Source organism: Cygnus olor, chromosome 5 (assembly GCF_009769625.2).
Source record: "Cygnus olor isolate bCygOlo1 chromosome 5, bCygOlo1.pri.v2, whole genome shotgun sequence".
In the NCBI taxonomy this organism is placed as follows: Eukaryota; Metazoa; Chordata; class Aves; order Anseriformes; family Anatidae; genus Cygnus; species Cygnus olor.
The window spans coordinates 6704638-6728660 of record NC_049173.1 but is presented as its reverse complement, the minus strand read 5'-3'; the positions used below and the strand labels follow the sequence as shown (position 1 = coordinate 6728660).

At 40.3% G+C, this 24023-nt stretch overlaps 1 protein-coding gene and 1 long non-coding RNA gene across 5 annotated transcripts in view; one reads left to right on the top strand and one right to left on the bottom strand.

The window, feature by feature from the left end:
* HIF1A (hypoxia inducible factor 1 subunit alpha) overlaps nucleotides 1-24023 on the bottom strand; it is a 33436-nt gene that overhangs the window by 8382 nt on the left and 1031 nt on the right. For 2 of the 3 annotated variants that reach the window (XM_040560565.1, XM_040560567.1), the window contains exons 2-12: nucleotides 10428-10618; nucleotides 9482-9627; nucleotides 9297-9381; nucleotides 6333-6445; nucleotides 5021-5223; nucleotides 3566-3672; nucleotides 3261-3408; nucleotides 2248-2468; nucleotides 1783-2063; nucleotides 1124-1246; nucleotides 496-890 (exon numbers count right to left, since the gene is read on the bottom strand). In XM_040560565.1, the coding sequence (XP_040416499.1) occupies nucleotides 496-890; nucleotides 1124-1246; nucleotides 1783-2063; nucleotides 2248-2468; nucleotides 3261-3408; nucleotides 3566-3672; nucleotides 5021-5223; nucleotides 6333-6445; nucleotides 9297-9381; nucleotides 9482-9627; nucleotides 10428-10618 (2013 nt within the window). Of the gene's footprint in view, nucleotides 1-495; nucleotides 891-1123; nucleotides 1247-1782; nucleotides 2064-2247; nucleotides 2469-3260; nucleotides 3409-3565; nucleotides 3673-5020; nucleotides 5224-6332; nucleotides 6446-9296; nucleotides 9382-9481; nucleotides 9628-10427; nucleotides 10619-23710 lie in introns of all 3 variants that reach the window. The other variant, XM_040560566.1, reaches the window with a different exon arrangement.
* On the top strand, nucleotides 770-23725 carry LOC121071814. Of its 2 annotated transcripts, XR_005820795.1 has the most exons (4): nucleotides 770-906; nucleotides 5834-5994; nucleotides 12466-16511; nucleotides 16593-23725. It is a non-coding gene; the product is annotated as an uncharacterized LOC121071814 (long non-coding RNA). The 2 variants fall into 2 exon arrangements; XR_005820794.1 differs by having other exon boundaries at nucleotides 12685-23725.

Here is a 24023-nt window from a genome sequence, read left to right as displayed (position 1 = left end):
TCTGATTTTGTAGAGTTTTCTATCATAAAAATGTGCTACGTATGCCATCATCTGTCATTATGAATTATAGCTACTTTTAAAAGTAATACATGTAGCACAGAGACTGTAGATGCCTCTTACCTCTTAAGAAGTGGACAAAAAAATATCAGAAATATTGTGTGGGTATAACTACCTCTAAATTGCCTACTGCATTCTTTTTAAATGGTTGCATGTCAGATAAAAAAGCAGAATAAACTTATGAACGCAGTTGGCATATAGTAGCTGCTTATTACAAGAGATGTTTATGTAAGAGCTACTGCAGAAAAGCTGCTGAGAAATTAACTTTAGGGAAGATTAGCATATCAAAAAATACAGTATGAAGTGTCCGGATTTCAACATATCAATATCTACTTTGAAGTAGAACGCTGAATACAACACACACCAGTTGCAGTATTTAAAAGCACTTTGTATCTCATTTCTTAAACTCCTTGAAAGTGAGCTTCATTTTTAAAATACCTTTTATTCACAGTGACTGTTAGCAAACTGGGTGTTCCTGGACAAGATTTTTCTGTCTGATCCAACGTTCCTTTTCCTGTTCTGATTGGAGACGCAGTTCGACTCCTGTTCCCACTGTAAGGTGACGCTGGGGCACTACTCGTGTCACTGATGATGTGGACAGGAGATGAAGGAACGATTAGCGTCTTCACATCATCCACACGTTCTGCCACTGGTTTTATTTCATCAGCAGTAGTCGATGGTGTCTGAGTCTGCTGAAATATGGTAATAGTGGCTGCGTTTTGGGAGCCGGAAGAACTGCTTTCCAGTGGAGATAGCTGATCAAAGGAGCGTAGCTGGAAGTCATCATCCATCGGGATGTAAGGAGCCAACATCTCCAAGTCTAAATCTGTTTCCTGGAAAACGAAAGAGGTAAAACTTACAAATAGGTCAGAACATCTCAGCTCTGACTTCATGGCTCCTTTAAGTCTCTTCTTTTTACCAAATCCTTAGAATAATTATTTAGAATTTATTTTAATAACATGTTCCATAAATAAAAAATGAGGTCCCTGAAAGCATTCTAAGAAAATGAGAAGCACATTGAGAATAAGTATTAAGATGATACAGATTTCAAGATAATGTACATTACCTGAGTAGAGAATGGATTTTTTGCTTCTGTATCTATTGCAAAGAGTTTCTCCACTAATTCCAGTTTGAATTCATTAGCCATATCATTATCCACATCAAAGCAATAGTCATTTGGACTACTGGGCTGTGAAAACATTTTGAATGCAGTTTTAAGTTTCTGTCATTATTTTATGTTGTATCTACAGATGGCCTTAAAAGTGTATGAATGTAAAAACTAATTCCAACCTGTAGTTGCACAAAACTAAAATGGGAAAGGAAAACATTTACTTTTATCTGTATACATTTAAATTCACCCCATTTGGGAAGCACATGATTAGTTGGAACCCAGAAGTAGCCTTTGCAGGTAAATTATTGCAACTAATTTGCTGTTTGCAGGAGTCAACTCTGACTCATCCTTTCTAGGAAGACCAATCCCAAGCTTTTCTTCTTTCTGTCACAGGTACTACTACATGCATTTGCAAGACTCACTTCCATGAAGATGTAATTCTGCCTATGAAAATTTATCTGTTTCCTCAGAGCATGGTATGAGCTTAACTAAGTCACAACCTAGAAATAATTTTAAAATTCATGCCTTGGCTGCATCTTTAACTAGATTTGCTCTACAAGCCCCAACACAGCACATACATGTTAGTGACAGCATATCCAAATTACGCAACTAACCTCAGGTGAACTTTGGCTGGTACTTGCATCAGAAGGGCTGGTTGGCTGCTCTTGCACCTGAGGCATGGTAAAAGAAAGTTCGAGTGTCTCTGTGTTTGGCTCCAGCTTTGATACAACTTCTCTATTGAGTGCAGGATCAGCATTGCTACGAAGTGGCTTTGTAGTTTCAGAGGCAGGCAGTGGGGACATTGCCATATTTATATTCTGCAATTTCTCACTGGATGAGGGGAGCATTACATCGTTATACAAAGGAACTTCATCACATTGTTGTTCATCAGACTCTATAAAAATTAAAAGAGACCATCAACCTAAGTAACAATACTGAGCGTGTCTACGGACCTCATTAAATTTCAATAGTGACTGAAATATCACTAGGCAGTGATACTCAGAGGTTCTTTTCTGAAGTTTACTGTAAAACACTAGCTTTACTAATTAGCATGCTCTCCAATTTAAACACACACCCACCATTGCTGCTGAAATCTAGAGAGATAATTGTGTCTCCAGCAGCTGGAGCCAGCACAGTTAAAGCATCTGGTTCCTGTTTAAGTTTCTCAAAAAGGTTGTTCGTATCATCCAGGTCATCTTTGCTGAATATTTTGGTCATTTTCATATCTGGAGACTCCACCGGTTTCAGCATACACTCGGTTTGTCCAAGGGAAAAAATCAAGTCCTTCTGAACAATACCACTGCCAGACAAAGGAAGATGATTATTAAAAAACAACTAATGCACAGCTAAAATTCAGCCTTAATGGTTTGTAAGTTGCAAGTGATTAGAAGCTAACAAAAAAATATTTCCTCAAATTCAATATACAAAGCAACCACTAATTCTGGTGCCATAAAAAGGTAACAAGTAAATAGACATACTTTTCAGAAAGCATCAAAAAAGAAAAACAAAGTTACAGATTTCCATAAAAAACTTTTGTTTTAAACAAATGTACCATATGTTGATAGACTGACAGTAGTACATTTACTAAAATTTTGAAAAACTTAGGACTACTCTACAGTTGCAGGAAAATAGTTAACAAGTCTGCTTTAAGTTGAAGGTTTCAGTTAAAGGAATCCTAAGGAAGATAAACAGGATTGAGATACCATTATTGCTGCTCTGACTGCATCTCTAAGAATGATTAGTGAAATAAATTGCTCCAGACTGTGTACAAAGATTAAATAAATGTATAGAATGCACATAAATTCTCAGATGTTTCCATCACGATAAAACGCAGAAGAGGTTGGTCCTGTACTCATTTGCCTGTAGAGATCTTCCAACTGGCATCACTAGATCAAAGAAGTGGCTTTTGTATTTATTTGTTTTTAAATACAATTGCTAATCCTTTGACTAGCAGTGTTTTAAGTAAAAATCTAATTGGCAAGGAAAATAGCAACATCACAGCACATTGAACAGGGGAGAAAAAAAGCAGGGCCATCAGAATGTGAGCCTTCAAAGAAATTGTGTCAAAAATGGCAACGTCCACTCAACTTACCTCAACACATAGTTCACACATACTATGCACTGTGGCTGAGAATTCTTAGTGTTGTATATAACAGTTGCTTGAGTTTCAACCCAGACGTAGCCACCTTGTTTAGCAAGCATTCTGTACTGTCCTGTTGTCACCTGCCCTTTCGTGAACACTAAAAAAAAAAAAAAAAAAGGACATCGGCTTTAACCACAGGCAGGAAAAAGAAGTCAGTTTTCAAGGTAAGTATTCTCTGCAGATTCATATCCACAGTTAAAAGAAAACCCTTGTTATTTTGTTGTTTTCCCCCGGTGCTGTATCTTTTCACTTACTATCATGGTGCGTTTTGGTCAGATGATCAGAATCCAGCGCATGGTAGTACTCATAGATGGAACGACCCAGGAGTTCCTCTGGCTCATATCCCATCAACTCTGTAATTCTTTAAGACAAGGGAGAAGTTGCTAAGTAGGAGCAGACACTGAGCAGTGAAAATAGTAGAGCACATGGATGCTTGCAGATCTACAGAGTTCTTAAGAATCTCTCCCATATACATTAGCAGCAATGGTGGTTTAGTGTGAGTTCATTTTGAAGTGCTATTTTTTTTAATGCTTATTTAAAAGAGAAGTTTCAGCAGGCATAGGATTTCACTTCTCACTGAATATGTATTATTCATGTCCCGTGATAGACAGGATCAAGTAAATCCCTGCTCTCTAGTCTTTTTTTTTTTTGCTTAAAGATAGACAAGCTACTTGTGGATGAGAATATACAGCTTACACAAATATGAGAACATAATAAAATTATAAAGATACGCTTTAACAGTTTTAACCATGCTGCTAGGACAAATTAGCAATCAGATTTATTCTTCCCACTGTCAACAAAGGAAACAGTATTTTCTTCAGCCCCTAGAGGGCAGTGCTAACTAGAAGAAAGAATTTATTTGGCCCTTTTCTTCACCCTATTTTACGCACACAATGTGACCAAATAAGTACCTTTCTATGTGATACCACAAATCCAAGGAAGGTGAAGGTATTGCAGAGGTCAGAAAATAACCTGCACTAACATACCTTTGTATCTAACTACAGCAACTAATTAAGAAATTAATTTCTGGTATAAATGAAAGGAAAGTCTTAGCAAGCAGTAACAAATAATACCCAACTGAAAAAACCTTAGGCCAATGATTTCTTTCACTTCTGTTTTTCAAATTGGTCAAGCTAAAGTTTCCAGAGAATAGTAAGAGCAGTATGTATTAGACTGCATCTGTGATTTCCAACAGAATACAAAATTTCAATTTCAATGGCAGATGTTATTGCATTAAAAGTACAGAGCTTTTTTTTTTTTCCTTGACTGGAACAAGCAGACGCTGATCTCCTGAGGAAAGGGTGGGGAAGGTGTTGCAAGGAAATGTGCTTGACAAGTACTATACATGCACTCTTTTCGGTCATCTACAAGGATCTTAAAATCCTTCCCATCTTTTTCAGTGTCCAGAAGAGTTTTCTCATTTCAATTTAATTGTTGCCACAATACTAAAGGCCAGTTTGAACAGGCAGTGGAATTATTCTCAAGTTATAACTCTACAACTTCTTTAAAGTTAAGAATTGGGCTTTTACATAAGACATCCTGATCAGTTAGTAAAACCCAAAGCATCCCACCAACAACTCCATTTTACAGAAAAATCAGGTTATGCTTTTACATAGTCTCACTCCCCAAGTCCTACATTAGCCAACACATGTACAACCCCTGTAAATCCTTCAAACGAGCACAGCTATTACGCACAAAATATAGATTACCTTTCATCACAATAGGAAAATTTCATATCAAGACTGTGACGACTGAGGAACGTTTTACTGTCCAGTGGGACTTCAATGTTGGATGGGTGAGGAATAGGTTCACATATCAACACCAAGCACGTCATGGGAGGCTTCTTGTAGCCACAGTGAGTTTGATTACTGCATGTGTCGTACACACGGATGTGCCCAGTGCAGTGCAGTACCTGTGGGACAGTTACATTTAAAAAGAGACCAGGTTGTTTTCTGTCAGACCACACAGACTGCATTTCCCTTGGTACCCAAAGGGAGTTCTCCCCTCCCCACCTCTCTACGCTGTGTTATCAACAGCAGGAACCCAGCAGTCCTTTCCGTCTGATAGTTAAAATACAGCCAGGTCTCTTCCTCATGCTGCACAGGCTGCCGTCAGTACGCTGGCTGCCAACTCCTTCCTCTCTGGTGTTTGCAGAAGCAATGCTAGAAGTTTCTGCTTTTCTGTCTGTTGTTGTTCTTTTAAAGTTACATTAATTACACTGGTAAGCAATTACTTCAGCAAAAGGCATCCTACTATGTCAACTTGAAAGCTATGGTAATAGTAGCAGCCTCCATTTTAGATGTTAGGAGAAATCAAGTGTGTTCTTCAAAAGATGAGCAGCTTTGCATTTTCTGTCCCCCCCCCCCCCTTTTTTTTTTTTTAACAAAAAAACATACTGAAGTAGAAATTGTTTACATACAGCAGCAAAGAGGAACAAGAAACAAGTTGTTTGATCAAGTTAAAAAGAATATTTTGAGCTGTAATGCCACTTCATACAGTAAAAGGTTACATTTTTTCCACAGGAGAAAATGCATTCATTTCAGAGTTACCAGACTGGGCTCTTTTTATTCTGATTACTACAGAAGGGATAGCCAGCAACTTCAGAAAGAACAACATACAAGTCCTTCCGAGAGACCTCAATGTCATATTTACAATGCCAAATCAAAAGGAATCAGGTATCAGTGTAAGTGGTGTCAAGTATATTTTCTCAGAGGAGGAGGCTTTACACAAACGTTTAGTAATTGTAATATCTAATAAGTGAACAACCTCTAATTTAAAATGGAGAATTAATTTAAAGGCTTTTGAAAAACTAATTTTAAAACATTGTTTCAGTTACATCCTGATGCACTCAGCATTAAAATTCAGCATATTGAAGCACAATCATTAGATTAGTTAAGTACTTACTGAAACCCCAGCTCAAGTTACATGAAGGGAAAATGTTGAAATACAGCAAGTTATGCAAGTTATGACATCAGAAAAGGAAGCTGCCAACCTATGCAAGTATTCCTTTGTATTCATTACCTTCCACGTAGCAGACTTTATATTCACTGTTCTTCCCCTGCTAGTCAGTGTACACTTCATTCTGAGAAAAAAGCTGCGCTCCGTGTTTTGTTCTTTGCCCTTTTTCACAGGACCTAGCAAAAGTAAATAGTAAACCAATTCTTAAACTCTTGGAGCATCTTCTGAATGTATTCAAAAAACTAAAAAAACCCACAACTCAAAAACCCGTGTTATAGAACTGTGGAAAAAGGCTAATAAAACTAGAAGCACTTTTGATTAATAAAGCTTTTCAGAATGAGTTTTGCTGCGAGGTAGGCAAAAAAAATGAACTTTCAATGTTTTAAGATCAGTCTCATATTTGTAGCCAACTCCACACTGCCAGATTTCAGGAAAAAGGCAGGGAGAGATTGAGAATTTAATATATTTTAAAGTTGCAATAGGGGACAAGAGAAGCATATACAGAATGAGAAGTACTTTAAGCTGGTTTGCATTAAAACAGATCAGTAATTCACTGCAGGGAGGTCCACATATGTTTTGGGCCCATTCCTCTTCAGGACTGCAGTATTTTAAGGTTTTTTAATTCAGAATTAAGCGTTAATTAATGTTTAAATGCATCCGAGTTTTTCCACAGACATTTATGCTCTTAAGAGTAAACAGGGACCAAGTTTTTAAACACACTTATTAGCATTCTTGAAAGAAGTCAAGACAACCTGATAGAAATTAATATCCGTGGTACTAGTTTTTCAGTCTTACTTGCTAGCAGCAGGCTCTAAATTAAGTTTTTGCCTTTATAGAGGAGAACCTTTCAAAGTCAATTACGAGCTAGGCTACTCAAAAAAGCAAAGCCTATTTTGGGCACAGAAAACACAAACTGATGCTATCAGGAGAGCTGCAAGCAGCTCGCTGTGCATGGACGAAGGCAACAAAGCACCTAGGAAAAAGAGCAGTGGAAAACAGTGAGCTTGCAGAGGGCTACTAAAGAGTGAGGCCCAAATCGTGGCAGTGTGGAAGTTCAGAACACGTAAGCTTACTTCTGATACAAGCTTCTATAATAGTTTGCCCATCCTCCACAGGCAGCAGTTGCGATGAAGTTCTTCGTGGTGGTTTGCACTACCAGCTTGATAAAATCCATCAGAAAACAGTAAAGCCACTACGCTGCTTTATCTATCGCTTCCAGCAGATGCAAAGACTAACGGAGACAAGCCTACTCTATGCCACATCATAACACCCTCAGTAAAGGGGGAAAAAATAATAATAATGCAGAGTTCAGAGAAACAGCCTTATTTCATTCAGTATGTTTTTGAAAGAGCTAAACCAATCTAGAGGTTCATAACTGAAAATCATGCAATGTTTTGGCACAAAGTCCTGATGCTTAAGGCTCTGCTTTGAGCAGCAGCTGTAAAAGAGGGAGCAACTTTCTCAATGTCCAGTGCTGAATCAGACTTATTTTTAAAGTCACCAGCTTTGAAAGTAAAAAAGCAATCTTCTAAAATCAGAATGCTGTTCAGTTTCTGCCAATCACAGCTGTTTTCATTTGCACCTGCACAATCCCAAAGAGGAGTGTTTAATACTCAAATCGCAATAATTCCACTGATGTGAGAGGTGCAGTAGCTGCAACCTGGGAATAATAATAAATATAAAAATGTACTATTATTACTGTAATTTAGACTTTTGTCTGCCAACTTCATTTGCGAAACAGATTTAGTAATAATGTTTTCCAGACATCGTATGCCAGTCTGGTCAATTTAGACATGCGAGAGTTGGTTTGCATGAAACTCACTCACACTATGTTAAGAACATGCTTTTGCAACTACACCAGCTTTTGCACTGCTTTAGTGACTTTTTTTCCCCCTCCAAATACATCAGTGTATTCCAAGAGGGAAATGTCTAATTTAGCCTTAAAAGTACACTTCAGCATTAGGGGCAGAGAAGTTTAGAAAATGCTTACAAAGTCAAAGTCAGGGCCCTTAACACAATGATACTGTATCTGGTCGCTTCCACTGAATTAAATACAATTACAGCGATACAAGAAAGCAGAGGTCAGTCCTAATGACATGGTAATTTATGACCATCTAGATTCAAAGTCTATATAACCCTCTTGTTTGATGGAACAGGAATTAGAGAGGTCCAATTTTAGATTTATAACAACTGAGTACAGCAGATTTGTTTGGAGACATGCACGTTGCCAAGTCTTTAGAGTCATTAACAAACCTTTAGAAGACTTAAAGGCAGTAATTCATGGGCATTTGTTAAATCCCAAAGTGTAGAGCATATGTGAATATGGTGTTCTATTCCCTTCCATGGAGAAAGGAAAAGTCTGAAATCTGTGAAAAGATACCAATTTCATGCACCAATTAAAAGGTGCAGTGAAGCATAAATCCCGAAGCCCAGAACTAACAGTTGCTTTTGGGGGCTTTCCAAGTGTTCTTTTTAATTCTTATCAAAGCAAAGAGCATCTGATATCCCTAAGACCACTACCCAATTAGTTTTTCTGTTTCCTAAATATACCATCATCTCTGCATACTAAATGTACCGCCACAGATTTCTGGAAGAAACCATTTGCTTTTAAGTTGTCTTGAAAAGACAAGCTGAGACCAAGACAAATGTACCAACTTCACTTCTCCATACACTTCTATAACAATCACTTAAGATCATTCTCACTCAACCTACCCCTAAATGCATTCAGTCCTGTAGGCATGCTAATTCTTTCAACCCTCAGTAATTCTGTTCAAGTGTTTTGTTTTGTTTTTTTTTTTACCTTAAAAGTGTACTAATAAAGTCTGATGTATCCTCAATTAGAATATTTCCAAAACATTCTTCCTATTTCTGTTTTTAGTATCTCTGAAAACGACTTACTTTGAGATCTACGCAGCAAAGCGTACTAGTTTGTTCTCTCAATTCCTTTACCTGGCAGATATCCAACTGTACTAATGCCAATAGGAACTATCCATAAGTAAATTAAATAGATTGTTTTTTCATTCTCACCATTTCTGTGCGTAAGCATTTCTCTCAGCTCTTCATGGTCACATGGATGAGTGAAATCAAATACACTGTGCCCTGTCAACTCGAACTGCAAAAGTAAGAGGTATACAGGTGTCTAACTTTATACACACAGAAGCGTAACAACTTTTACTGAATTGGAGCAGTCTTAGGAAATGTCAATATTTCACCTGAGTGAGTCCCATACACTTGTTCACATTTTCAGACATGTAAATCATGTCCCCATCTTCAGAGAGAACCATGACAAATCCATCAAGAGCTTTCAAGTAGAAACAGTTCAGTTCCTTCTCCATTTTGGCTTCTGTCTCCAGCTCACCTATAAGGACCCACACGTTTATATTAAAGTAAGCATCAATCATTCTTCGCTTACTATCAGGAATGACTTCTGGCACCAGTCTGCAAGGAACCAATCTTGCAGGACTGTTCAAAAGTAGTATAATTTACTTAAATAAGTGATCAATTAAATTCAAGGTCTACCATGAGTCAGAGAAAATCAGAGTGACATTTAACATCTGTGCTTTGATACATGCACCAAAAAACCTTCTACCTTAAGGAAAGTCTAGTCGACAAAAATACTACCATTTGCCTCAAAAAGACCTTACAAAATTTTCTCAGGGGCTTCCTAGGAGACATTTCAGAGTACGTCTAACAAAACTACTCCTCCATATGGTGTAGGTAGGCATAGATGAGTACAAGTAACTAGTACAGCATCAGTGGCAGATGTACCCTCAGTTCACTTCACTTTCAGTAGAATACGAATCACAAAAATTCCTTCCAATTTACACTAAAGAGAAACACATACAGCGAGCTACGTCAGCCCTACACCAACCTTCTACAGTTTAGTAAAGCACTTAATTCCCTAGGGTAAAAAACAAAAAAGGGGGGGTTAAATGAAAGAAGTTAACTCTGGGAGAAGGGTCAGAACAGAAAGGAACAAAGTCCATTAAATTAAACAGTGACCATATTTTCTTGTGCCATCTTTTTGCTGAAAGGTTTTCTACCTTTCCATATGAAGGATGAATTATTTTTCAACTGCTGATAGGTTTTAGAAATATCTCCTTCCTCAACGTATCTCCAGCCCCTTTTCCAGATCCTGTTGACAATTTATCTGCTTACCAGCATCCAGCAGCTTCCTCATGCGCAAGTAGCTGATGGTCAACCTCATGATGGAGGCCTTGTCAAGGTGGGCGCTCACCGTGTGCGGAAGAGGCAGCTGATGAGCAAGTTCGTAGAATACTTCTGACTCCTTGCTTCTTCGGCATCGAGCTGCGTCTCTCGATTTTTCTTTCCTGCGCTCAGAACTAATCCTATATAAACAAAGTTTGGGGTTAATATGAAAACTACAAAATTCTCTTGAGTTCAATTTGAAGCTGTCTAAGCTGCCCAGGAGCCAATTAACCAGTTATTGAAGTTGAATAATTTAAAACCTCAATTTATAAATTTAAATGTAATTCTGTATATACAGCTCTGCAGCAATCGGGCTCTGACAGAATTAGATTCAAAACCACAAAATCTTCCAGCAGAAGGAATCAATTCTTCAAACAGACATCTACAAACTCAAAACGGTTCTTGCAGTCCTTGTCTCACACCTTGACTCTGCCTCTCCAGCCTCCAAAACCTCTCTCGTCCTGGTCCTTAACCCCTGAAGTCCACCCGAAATACCACAGTTTAAGTTATTTCTAGTCTGATGCTCGGGTAGTATCATTTACACTCTCCAAGTTCTTCCTCTTACCATCCCATCCCTCACATGCTAAAGCTGTCATTCATCCTTACGGAGCCTGCCAAACAGGTCAGTTAAGCAAGCCTACCCATATAGCATGAGGTGTCCTGCTTTGCAAGTGCTTCAAGAAGTCCCCTTCCCACTTCTTCCTCCAGCACAGCCCCTTGCACTGCCTCTGTTAAGCTCGCCTCCCCCAGCACGCATCAAGTCAGTGACAGCTCGCTAAGAGCAGGCACGGACACAGCTGTGCTCCCCAGCCATAGTCCCAATAACCCTCCCTTTTCCAGGTGCCCACATCAGTGGAAAATAACTGCACTGAAATGTGCTTTTACTTTTAAATGGACTATGGAAAGTAGTACCATATGGTTTTGCATCTTTCCTTTTTTTTTTTTTAATATATACACACATATGTATGTGTCTTTCAAAGGCATCCCATCTTCTTACGTACAACTGAGATGCAAAACGCAGCTGTACTGATCTGTAGGATCCCCTTTTTTCCATTCATTCCAATGCAAGTTGTACAATAAATAACATGCCCATAAACACTGCTTTTATAATTCAAAGCACATGAATGTTACCATAAAGAGACCAAGCATCACTAGTTGAAGATGACAGAAGATAAACCTTTGTTATACTGTATTGTATTTGCTACCAACAGTTTAGGAAATACTTTTTTCTCATTTCTTAAAAGGCAAGCAGTAGCATTGCCAATTTCTCATTGCTAAGTTTGTGAAAAAAAATCTTTTTAATTAGCACATTGTCTTGCGAGAGGTACCACAAATGACAGAGGAAAGTGATTCACTGGCTGATAATACCCGGGCAATAACGAACAGGTTCAATGTAAGCAGTTAAATACACGTATAAATAACGTGCTGCTCGCAACAGCCAAAAAACCTGCTTCGTTTGTGCACGAGCATCCAAGTGACCACACTGTTGGTGTATATAAGACCGACCTTAGAAGCATGAATGCCTTGAAATATTAAAGAAGCTTTTTAAAGACTTGTTTTAAAGACAAAGTGAACCATCAGAATTTCTTCTACGATTACCTTAATTTTTTCCAACTTCGGAAAACTGTAAGACATCCCATCTGTCTCTACCCCACCATGCCTGTCTTCTACCCCTTTGGCACTGCCAACAGCAGGAAGCGTTAAAAGCTTAATTTTCAGAATCCTACATTTTATAATAGGTAAGGATGTGATTATGTTACCTCCTTTGTGGCAGAATCAGACTGCTAGGTCACAAAAGCAGCACTTCTTTGTCATGAGAAACATTAATATATCAAAATAATAGTAACAGAGGCTTTCTGATAACTAACTTAGGGGCATATTAGTAAATAAAACCCTGATATGCAATAAGTCAATTAGTTACTGTGACTATTAGCTTGTGTTCCTCAGAAAGGTGGCATAAAATAGCTGATGATCTCTCTTATTGCAGATTTCTTTCCATTCAGTCTCAACCTGAAGGCAGATATTCCTGCTCCAGAAATGGCATCTTGGTCTGAGAAGCTTGAGGATCCCAACGTACAGGTGTACTCTAAATGTCACTACTAGCAGCCCGAAATGGACAGGCTGAGGCAAACTGAATACTGAATGTACAATACTGAAAAAATATTCTGTTTTTTTAACCTGATTAAATATTTCTTACTGAAATCAGGCCTCAAGTATCTTCTCTCTTGGAGGAAAACTAAGGGTGGAGGTGAAAAACCATTCCCAATTCTTTGTCCTTTTTCTGGACCACAGATCTCACCGCTGACAAAAGGTAAAACAAGTAATTATGCTGCCTTAGACAGCTTCACCTTTATACTTCTGCTTTTCCCCTTGTTAGCTACTCATTCCAGATCCCTTCACCTGTGAAAAATCCACTCTACTACAGAAAGGCAAGGGAGAATTACTTGAGGTAATCGATTTCCATCTGCCTGGCTGCCAGAGCCTTACTACGGCTTCCCTTTAAACTGCAGACAGCACTTTTATGTAAAAAATGAAAAAAAAATGCAAAGAGCTGCTCACCTCACCAAGTTCTCCCTTCCTCTTACATTTTCTTCATGAAAGCTCCATGTTCTTGAAAATATTTCAGCCAGTTTCTAGATTTTGTTTGGTTTTAGCACACTCGACAGCAGACTTTGACAGAAAAAGTGAGAACTTTAGGCCAAAAGTGGGGCCACTGAATTATTAATTACCGGCTGAAATACTGCTCAAATCAAGCTCATAGCGCCGCCGTTAAAAATTAATCCCAGAGCAAGAGAATTGGGTGCTGCCTGCTGGAGCTCTGCCCGATGTTACAATGGGTGAAACTCATGTAAAGCCAAAATATTAGTACCAAGAGCTGGCGTCCAAGTGGCAGACTCAGGTCTCCCTCTTACTATATATTTCCTTACGAGAAAGGCTACTGCTATAGATAGATGGTTAAACTGTACAGCACAACAGCTTGCTATTTTTAGCTGTTGTTGAAAACTAAGCTGTAACTAATCTCAGTAAAACCCAGCAATTTAAATAGGAAGATTAATCTCCAGCTTCAAAGAGCGTTTCTTTACTGGATCAAATTAATGGGGAAAAGGTCTTTCACAAATGAGGGTTAATTACCCAGTGAAGTCAGAGTTACCTCAACAGGGGATGTCACCAGATACAAAAAAGAAAGGCAAAAAAAACCCTTTACTGTTGTAACTAATCTGAGCTTTGTTGCTTCGAGTTGCACAAAGTAAATGAAAAAGCACGGTGCATGCAGCTGCCCACAAATTTCTGCGTAGTCAATTAAAGGAGTTTGAGTTCCCGTACAGAAAATACATCTCTGGAGTGAGCTCTGTCAGCTAGAATAAAAAGGGAGCTCAAGGAAGGGGCCTTTAGACACTAAGACATGAACTAGCACTAAGATTAAATAAGTCACACAATTGAAGAGCCATTTCAGAGTGTCTATGCTTAAAAATCATGGTTTCCACAGCAGACGTATCCTGTAAGGGGAACGGGAACCCGAGTCACATTTAAAAGAAAAACAACTTCAGAGCTATTGCAACCTTCTGCTATCTGTTTCGCATAAAAGAAAACCATCTAAGGATTCAGAAGAAAGATCTCCATTGAAGAGCAGATTATACATGCAATGAAAATATCAGAAATGCCCATTCTAGGCAGGAAATTGCATGCATTTTCAGGTATGTTTCCTGCCCGATTTCAGTGCCAGACATTCGTTTCCATTTTGTGTTCCCACCACCAGAATACAGAAGCAGAAATCAATCTAACGCAGGATACACACCACAGCTCACAGAAAACAGTGCTCTGCTGACAATTTTAAGACCAATACTTGGCACAGCTTACACGTTAAAGATATTCACATGTAATGGCTGAACAAACAACCGAGTTCCCAAAGCTACCCGACTCAGACACCCGAAGCAAAACCATATTTCACCGCCAGGATTCACTGCAGCTGAACCGAGGGCTCAGCTGAAGGATATTACCCAGGCTCCCACTCCTGCCCCAGACGAGAAGGGCTTTAAAAGAAGGCAGGATGAATATAAACAAAGTTTTACAGCAGGCTTTCGCAGCAAGCAAGAGCCAGCCCAGCAGCCTTCAGACAGAGCCCACCAGCAGCAACCACGCGTGCACCAGTTACAGACGTCAACGCAGCCTCCGTACTCGAATGTACAACTCCTGTAATTACGGCCACACGGACTACTGGGGCCACGGCATCTTTCTTAAAAAACGTGTTGTTCACCGAATCATCTCAAAAACCCCACCACAGCACGTTTCTACAAGCGGCTCCACGGTCTTCTAAAAATAATCCCGTTTTCCTCTCCTCAAGTATAAAACCAGTCCATGGCCACATTGAAAGCTGCCTCGTTCCTCCTTACTTAACACGACTAACAGAGACCAAGAACAACCCTGGAAAATGGCATTAGTAACCAGTACTTTTAAATTAAAGATCGCTAATGAGATTTAAGACCTGCACACTGACCAATTTTTATACGTGTGGCATATGAACTTTGTCTCCTTCTAGTTTCTTAAATCATCACCCAGTGTCAAAGAAAACTACGCCGTGTACACAGCATTACATTAAGTTTTATTTTCTTCTGTACATTGCTTACTGCTATTTATTTTCGATCCTTCCTAGCTGCACACTTGTTTGTACTGACTTACTGTTCCTCTACTCAGATTTCTCCCTCTGTAGGTGTTTTCAACTCCCGTGTTAAACAGCTATTGTGAACACGGGAATTAATCCAGCCTCATCTTTCCTGATTCAGGTCTGAGAACGTTCTTAAAAAAAAAAGTTATAAACATCTCGTGTTAGTGATTCACAGTCTCCTTTTCAGAATTGTTTTCTACAATTGAGTGAATTTGTATACTGCATTTAAACAGTTTCACAGAAGTGTACCATGTGGAAAGAACATAATCCAAATGAATAAAGCATCTCAAATGCAGTAACATCTCCTTATTGAGCTTTAAGTGGCTTTCAGTTCTGATCCCCTTCATTTGCCAACACAAGATTTCATATGCAGTGCTTCCGTGTCAGAAGCAAACTCTCCTGAGACCGTCAAACTAGCACCAGCAATAGCAGGCTTGGAAGACCACCAGGGTCACAAAGAACACATCTTCTACAACACAGCTTTGTTTTTCTTTAAGCAACAAAGAGGACAAGATGCAGCTATCGCAACAGAACCATACATTAACGCTGTATGTTGATTGAGGGTATTTGAACTCGGAAAGGAGACGTGTAAGCGGCCTTGTGTTTAGCCCTTCAGGTTGAATTTTCTCCTGCAGTTGCAAGGAAATGGTCATCAGCCTAAAAGGGAGCTTCTGCCAGCACAGCTGTGCGGGACAGAGGCACAGCTCCTGGTCCGCAGCCGCGTCCCAGCAGGTACCTCCACAGGGGCATCGCCACACCGCTGTAACCAAAACCTCACGCCAACAGCTCTCACCTGCCACCACGCAGCAGTACACGTAGACATGGGCTTGCTGGAAGGGCATGGGCTGCCCATAAGCATGCTAGAGCAGGGCTCTGCTCTTCAGGCTGCGCTGAATCATTTGATTTCGCTGTGGTTAGATTCGCTCAGGGCTGCTGGTCACAACGCTTACCGAATTGTTCTTCCATGGAAAGAGGACCCAGACGAGCCCAGCGCTTACCACAAACTAGCACAGCACAATTCAACTTCCATAAAGAGGCCTTCATAAGAAAACCAGGTTTACAATATAAGCAGAGCACCACTCAAATCCGCTTTTTTAAACATAGGGCAAGCGCACGATGAAGTATTTTTTAAAAACACACAAACAACCCCCAGCCCATCTTCTGCCCAGCACACGCAGAGAATATGCCTGCTCGTCTTAAAAAACAGGAGGAAAGCCAGGCAGCGGGGCGAGGAAGAGGAGGGCCAGAGGACCTTCATCCTGTGTGCCACCTCGCAGGACTGCCTGCTGCTGGCACCCGGCCTCCCGAGAGCAGGGAAAGGCATTTCAGACGCCGCTCTCCGACACGTAACGCAGAGTCAGAACTTCCAGGTGAAGGAATCGTCGAGGGACGGGCTTTCCAGGAACTGTAGTGAACTTCCATGCAAATTTTCCACAAGTCTTCCTTTGCAGGTTGGTGTGGAAGGGCGCTCCTTCCTTCCTGCTCCAGCTGCGCTGCACAATTAGCACGAGCTCTCAGCTACCGGCTCACGATGAACTCCGGGCTGCGGCTTCATCTCTTCTCGCTTTGATGTGATTTTAAGTACCACTGCTTTTGCCATTACGGCCAATTTATCAGTTTTCCTTATTGTGTAATCTGTGTAGAATAACCAACACCCTGATCTCCTGCGCAGTCACAAGCATGTGATCTTCTAGATGAAAGTCGTGCTCGTTATGAATTAATGAACTTTAAAGCCCAGTAATCTAACACAGAAAATTAGTTACTATATTTAAAGAATTTCTAAGATTTTAAAAGAAATTTAACGGCAAAAACTAGTGTAATATTAAGGCACAGAAACCACACTTCTATATGTAAACTATTGGTTAAACTTCATTCCTTTGTACATTTTCTTCTGACAAAGCAATTTAAGCTGCTTTCTTTACATTATTATGGTTATTTAAGGGCATTTAACATAATTTGAACACCACTAAAAGCCTTTTAACTGAAAAAAAAACTAACAAATTAAGAGCAAGCAGACAGTTCAAACTGAGTTAGCTTCTGAACGAGCAGTGCTTTGAAACCCATTGCTACCTGCAGAGTGACAGTGGGGGCTGGCTCTCCTTGAGAGCTACATGGTAAGCAAAATACAGGGAGAGATTTTACTACCAGGAGCATGAGGTCTGTATAAACAGATGTCTTACAAACAGGTAAATGATGGCATAAAAGAGCCAGCAGCAGTCTGGCACTCCTAAACCTAGTGCGAGACCACACTTCCAAGATTATCCATCAACTGTGTTTGGCCTTGTGCTGACCTGGAAACCCTCCTGCTCCCTGCTTAGAAAGCATAAGAAGGTAAAAGCTTCCAAATTTAGTATTTCTAATTATGAACATGGTGAAGTGATTCTGCTGTGTCTTACTATACAGTGTAACCCCCAGATATTTTCACTGTGCATAGTAATTTACTGTGTAAAAATAACCATAGGACATACAAAGGCTGTTTGTAAGAAAATTCTGACTTTTTTTTTCAACCATTTGGCTGTTTTCTTTTAAATAGCTGTACTCTATCCTTCAGGAGAAATGATGCGTGGTTGTTAAATCATGCTTATTACTGAAGAAAAAAACCAGCTACACGAAGATGATGCCTGGACAGAACTAACCTCCAAGTGCTCACCCCCCCTCAACACTCTTGCTGTTAATAGCTCTTGCTTCAGCCAGGCTCACAAAGATGAAAAACACATCCCTAAGATGGGTTCATCACTTGACCTCGCAGCTAACACTGTTTTAGTTAGGAACTAGTCTATCTTCACACAGGCGGAGACTCGAGTTTTCCAGAGCAGAGGCTGAAGGTTTTTCCTCACTGCTTCAACACAGGTTCTTCGCCTTGTCTCTTCACCTTGCATTCCTCAACTGCTTTCGCCTAGCAGGGTATTTCATGATCAAAGGTTTTGTTTAAGAACAAATTAAAAAAATAGAAATAAGCGATATAAAATTTTATTTTTCTGTATGAATAAAGAACAAACAGATCCACTGAGCAGTCAAGAAAAATGCTTACATCAGTAGCCAAGATAAAGAGCCTGCCGCAACGTCAGTTCTACAGCCAGTAGATTCAATAGTTTGCAAGAAAAAAAGCCTCTTCTGAAGGACTGAGCACTGAATACTCCTGTTATCAGCTGAATCGCTTCCATTTAGAGTGTCCTGTTCGCAGCCTTTGTACTTGACATGATTACTTCAAGTCTTCTGTTCCGTGGAATATATTCCCATCTCTTCCAGCAGGTGTAAGCATGGGGAAAATATGAGGAGGCAAGCCTCTGAACTCCCTTCCAGCCTAGCTGGTTCATTAATAACTCTCAGTTGTGAGCAGCATGAAATAATTCCACAAAAACAAGGTTCCTGGCCTCGGTGTTCTTTTCCTTCTTGAAACATAATCTTCCTAAACCAAAACCAGATGGGCGCTATCGGTTAAGACTGACGGGATCACGATGCATTCTGGTAAACCACAGGGGGCAGCTTTTTCAGGTAACACGTCCAGGATCGTTACAAAAGGAGTTGAAAGGGATACTTAGTAAGGTACTTGGGATATTAATGAGTTGTTTGGTAAAACCTTCCGCTGCTGTAAATATAATAGCAGAAATTTCTTCACACAAACGCGATGATTCAGTTCCCTCAATTCTTCACTTGAAATTCAGGCTCTATTTTAACGTGGCGAGTTATAAAATCTGTTGTAACATTTTTCCTCTGAATGCTTAACAAGCATTCATTCATACCACCCCAAATTAAACAGAATTTGCAGTTTCTCTAGTCTATAATGCACACGGCATTTATTATGTATTAGATATCTTAAAGGAACTAAGAATGGATCTACTTGAAGCACCAGTTCTCCACCGTCCGCAGACACCATGTGAAAAAGGTTGGTAAAAACATCTCAATATTTTAAAACAACACATTTTTGTACAAGTCACTGCATCATCAGGCTGCAACAGAAAGAAATGACGAATTATGCATATGACGAAACCCATCAATGCACTTCGAGATATCAGTTCTGATATCTTGGATCAAATCCCCAGGCTGGTACGAACAGGCATAGCTTCAATGAACCCGTGCTAATTTACATCAACTGAGGCTATGGCTCCACATCAAAGAAGCCTAAAGCATTCGTCACCAACATAAACTGTATTTAAAAATACATATATGCTGGCATGTATTCACTTGACTTCATGTTTCTAAATTTCAGAGCTTAATTTTCATAGAGTTTTATTTTAAGATAAATAACAGATCTCAGTAGAGGAAAAACTTAATAGCATTCACATCCAACTCTAATTTGGAAACCTGTATCATTCCTGAATTTTCATTCATTAATCAAAACGCAAAGGCTCCTCTTTTCTCCTGGGCCATTTCTGTAGTTCCCAATGTCATAAACGCCCCAAGCACCTCCTGTTTCAGAGCGATACTCGGTGCAAAACAGATTCTCCTGCATGATCTTCTGCCTGCCCTAATACAAAAGGGGGTTCTTGAGAGAGGCTCCAAAATGCTCAAACTTTCTCAAATCCAAAAGAGAAAGGGCTGTTATGACATGAAAAGATGAGTAAGGCCTACGTTCTTTCCATGCATTGCCTAGGATTTTTTGAGGCATGTAAACACCTGCCTATGTTGAGATAAAAGCAGCATTTGGGCTGATGACTCGCAATCTGGAACGTTCCTTCCTTTTGGACATCAGCTAGCAACACAAGAGGTGGGAAACAGGTTACTACACCTTACTAAGGTTCTTGCAAGATGTGTTTTTGTTTTGAAGTTGCTTTGTTTTTAAAGAACACACATGGTAATCTGATCTGTATTTGCATCTCCTTGAAAGAGCAGTATCATCAGGAAAATCTGGGTACTCCCGTTGCCACTGCTGAACCAGGCGGTACCTCCCACCTGGGTTTACTTCACAATGCATAAGAATTATTTTGTTGGCATATCATAACACCAAGCTCTTCACAAATAAGTGGAGACAATACTGCTGATTTTTTCCCCTGCAGTACACAAAACTGAATACACAAACCCAGTGGTTTCTGCGATACGACATCCCCCTGAACTCTGGAAAGTCTCATGAGAGCCTAGCTGAAATCCAGCCCTCTAACACGCATTAGTGTAATTTTATTACCGTGCAGAACAAACGCACAAGAATTTAATCCATTTTGTTAGATCGGCTCGGTGAGAGTCTCCACGGCTTTCAGATCAGAAGCACACCAAAGAACAGGCACACTCGTAGGAACCTCAGAACGGCTCGTGCTTACACCACAACACTGCTGACATTCGCTGGTGCTGGTAAGAGTTGATTTTGTTCCTTTTCCACTTCGCCATCAGCAATCAGACTCTTGGAAACGACTTTACGAACTCCAGGCATACAATTCAAGGATACGAAGGAACAAAGGTCTACAAGCTGTGCTCACAACATGAGGAGGAGGAAGTAAACTCTGGCTGTTGCATTGCTGCCCAGTCTTACTCTCGGTAACAGGACGGCCTCTCTCCAGGAGGCAGCAGGATTGGCACGGCACCGCGTGTCCACCCCGCTTCGCAAGGCTTACAGAACCCTAACGTAGCCTTAACCTAAGCTAAAGAAGCCCTCGATGGCCATTCCTCAGGAAAGGGAAGCCTACCAGAAAATGGGGATCACAATTAGAAGAAGAAATAAGGTGGATTATCAACTTTACACCTCTGCCTTTAAATCGATAGTTCGCTAATTGCCAGGCTTTGGGTGCCATGACCAGTACACAGCTACATCTGCCCTCCCCACGGCCCAAAACGCGTCAAGGTAAGCCTCCTGAGAAACAAATAACATTTATACAGAAGGTAGCTTCCCAAAAGAGCTTTAAACTACATAAAATAAAAACCTTTTACCATCCCAGCCCCCCCGACACATCTACAGCAGACCTCTCCACAAGGACCACTCGCGGCTGTTCCAAGCACGCCAGCCCAAGGGCCCCAGACAGAGCAAATATCACTGAACAAAACCCAGAAATCTTCTCCTGCTACTTCCATGAATGTGCTACCAGATACTCAAATCTCCACTGATACAAGCAGACCAAAGTGCCAAGAGTTGAAAATTTTAAGAAGTGTATCTGCAGTAGGCAAACCCTCCCCAGCTGTTCCTCCCCGGTTTTCTGTGCCTCAATAACCACGAGGCAGAGCTGCAGCAACGTGCTGTTGCCTTCATCTTTAGTGGGCACTGAAAAGTAGATTCCGATCACTTTTGCTGAAGATACTTCAAAACCATTTTGCGTTTGAGGAAGTGACAAAGAACAGACAACTCAGGCAATACCATTCAAGTCCTAAGGCAAGCCAAACAATCCAGGAAAATCCAGAAAGCAGTAAAACCAACCACTTCTATGTAAGCCATAAACCACTCTCCCCTCCCCGTACCTGCAAGTGGATTCTGCATAAGATTTAGAAAGTTTTCTCCTCTTCATACAACACAGAAAGGTACAGTTATAGTATATACAAAAGGGTTTTGTGTTAGCTTTCAACCCCATTAACAGCGGCTCAGTACCACCAGCACTGAAAGAAATTAACAGGCAAAAAGCAGTGTACAATCCTAAAAACCTCACATAGGTTTAAGAAAGCCAGCAGCAGTCATTGCCCCTTTCACAGGCAGTGGCACAGGACCAGGGCTTCTCAGCCAGATTCTGGAGCCGGACCACAGTGGCAGAGACAGAACAGAAAACCCCTGGTTTTTCAGATCATCCTTTCAGATACCAGACGATACAGTTCAAGTACCAACTATGAGAAACTGAAAAGCTGAAGTTTTTCTGCAAGACGCTCAAGTCAGGATGTTAAAGCATAGTGCTTTATACCATCTTAAGTCTGGCACTCAAGAAAATACTTTTTAGAAACCTTCTGCTTGTCATTTTTATTTAGCACTCATACCATTACATATATATATTTACGCTACAAGTAAGGACTTAAAACAATCCAAGATTCATTTTTCCAATGTATCTATTTACCAGCTGCAGGCCCTTACCAAAGCAACTAGTAACCCTGGGTGGTGCATTTACTTAAAGCGTTGCAAGATGTGCTCTCCTAATAGCAAAGTGTCATACCAAAGAACTGAGGAAAAACTTTTCATGGCATGAGCCATCTGTATACTACAGTTCGTTAAAAGAAAATTGAGAAAGTCAAATTTCTATATAAGAGCCTTAAATTTGACTAAAATGGGAGTTAATAAGCAAGCAAAGCTCCCAACAATGCTCTTTTATTCACTCTATATGCAGAAACAAACTGAGTCCTTGAAACACGTGAAAAAAGACCAGGAGCACACAAAAGTGACCCAGGTACTGAAGAACAGCTAAAACCCACAGAGCCGGCAATACATAACAGCATTACCCATGCATACAGGGGGTCAGGATTCTGTAAGAACTCAAGTGAGATCTACAGAAGTTCGGGACTGCCTAACAGAATGGGTTCAACAAACCTGTAAGTGAATCTGTGCTAACAGTTACTATGATGACGAGATTTCACTTATGTAAGAATGAGGGACACACTGGGTCAAATTTCATAATTTCTGCATCCCACAGCACATAATTAGCAAACAACAAGCTTCACTTTAACTCTCAAGAGCTAAACACTACCCAAACACAAGCACACAGAGGGATGAGGAGCGAAACAAGCCCAACGCATGGTGAAAGCAAGGCACACTACATCTACAATCAGCCAAAGTTTTATCATCGAAGAACAGTCTGGAAGGTATTTTCCCTAAAGGTATCCTGAACAGGGACACTGGCAAACCTAAAGCCTTCTAAAACAACCCCCCGGTTCTTGAGCAATGTTTGGGATTTTCAATAAGTTCTCTTGTGAGCTCACATCCTTCCTTTTTTGCTTAGCCATCTTTGCTCAACTGCAGACTCGCAGCCCCAGGATGAGCGTACCACAGACACAGCTTTATGTTTTAATTTAAAACATACCCTACAGAGGTAACCTCAATATTCCTTGCTATTTTATAAGAAACATTCCCAACCTTGAACTTGGTCTACAGGAAGCAGAAGGCAACAAATGCTCTTTCTTAAGCTCTCCCTTTAGGAAGGGCAGGATAAGCTACGCATACTGATTCTTACATTCTAAAGAAAGCAGATTACATCCAGGACAAGGAAATTGCAAAAAAAAAGTACCCAAGTGGGACAGAATGGTAAGTAAAAAAAAATAACAAACGCTCGAGGACAAAGCAAACAGCAACAGAAGAAAAAAAAAAAGTCTCAAAGCCCCTTTCCAGCCTTGCCACCAAATTAGGCCAGCAGAGCACAGAACAGAACAATCATTTCTGTTGCAACATTTTCTCTGCAGCTTCTCAATAGTTATTAGCTTTGAGAAGAAGAAAAAAAAAAAAGGTTACAGGACCGTAGATATTTCATTAGACTAAAAGCTCCTGCTCCTCCACCCCACCACTCTCACAACTTGAAATCATCATTCAGATGATACCGTCCTGGAGGTGAAGCCCAGGGGCAGAGCACTCCGTATTCCCGAGCCCCACGCTCTGCATACACAGCTCCGGCTCAGCACAAAGCTAAACATCCATTTTAAAGGCCAGCAACTCAGACTCCCTTCCAAGGCGACTTACATGCTTCATCCTCACTCCGTTTAGCCTGCTCGGACGACCTCCTGACACAAAAGCAGAGATAACCCATCTAAAAAAGGGTATCGGTATCAATACAAACAAACGCTGTTTTCTGCAGATGGCAATTACAGCAATTAATCCCTCCACGAAGCACACTGGGGGAGCATCCAATCGAAAAAATCCGATCACCTAAATACTCAACTCCATAACTTCGCTACGTAACAAAAGCTTTCAAGGCTTTTATTCCCCCCCTCTTTCTAATTTGAGCTAGCAATCCGTGGTGAATTATTCATACTTCTCAACTCACATTGTTCGG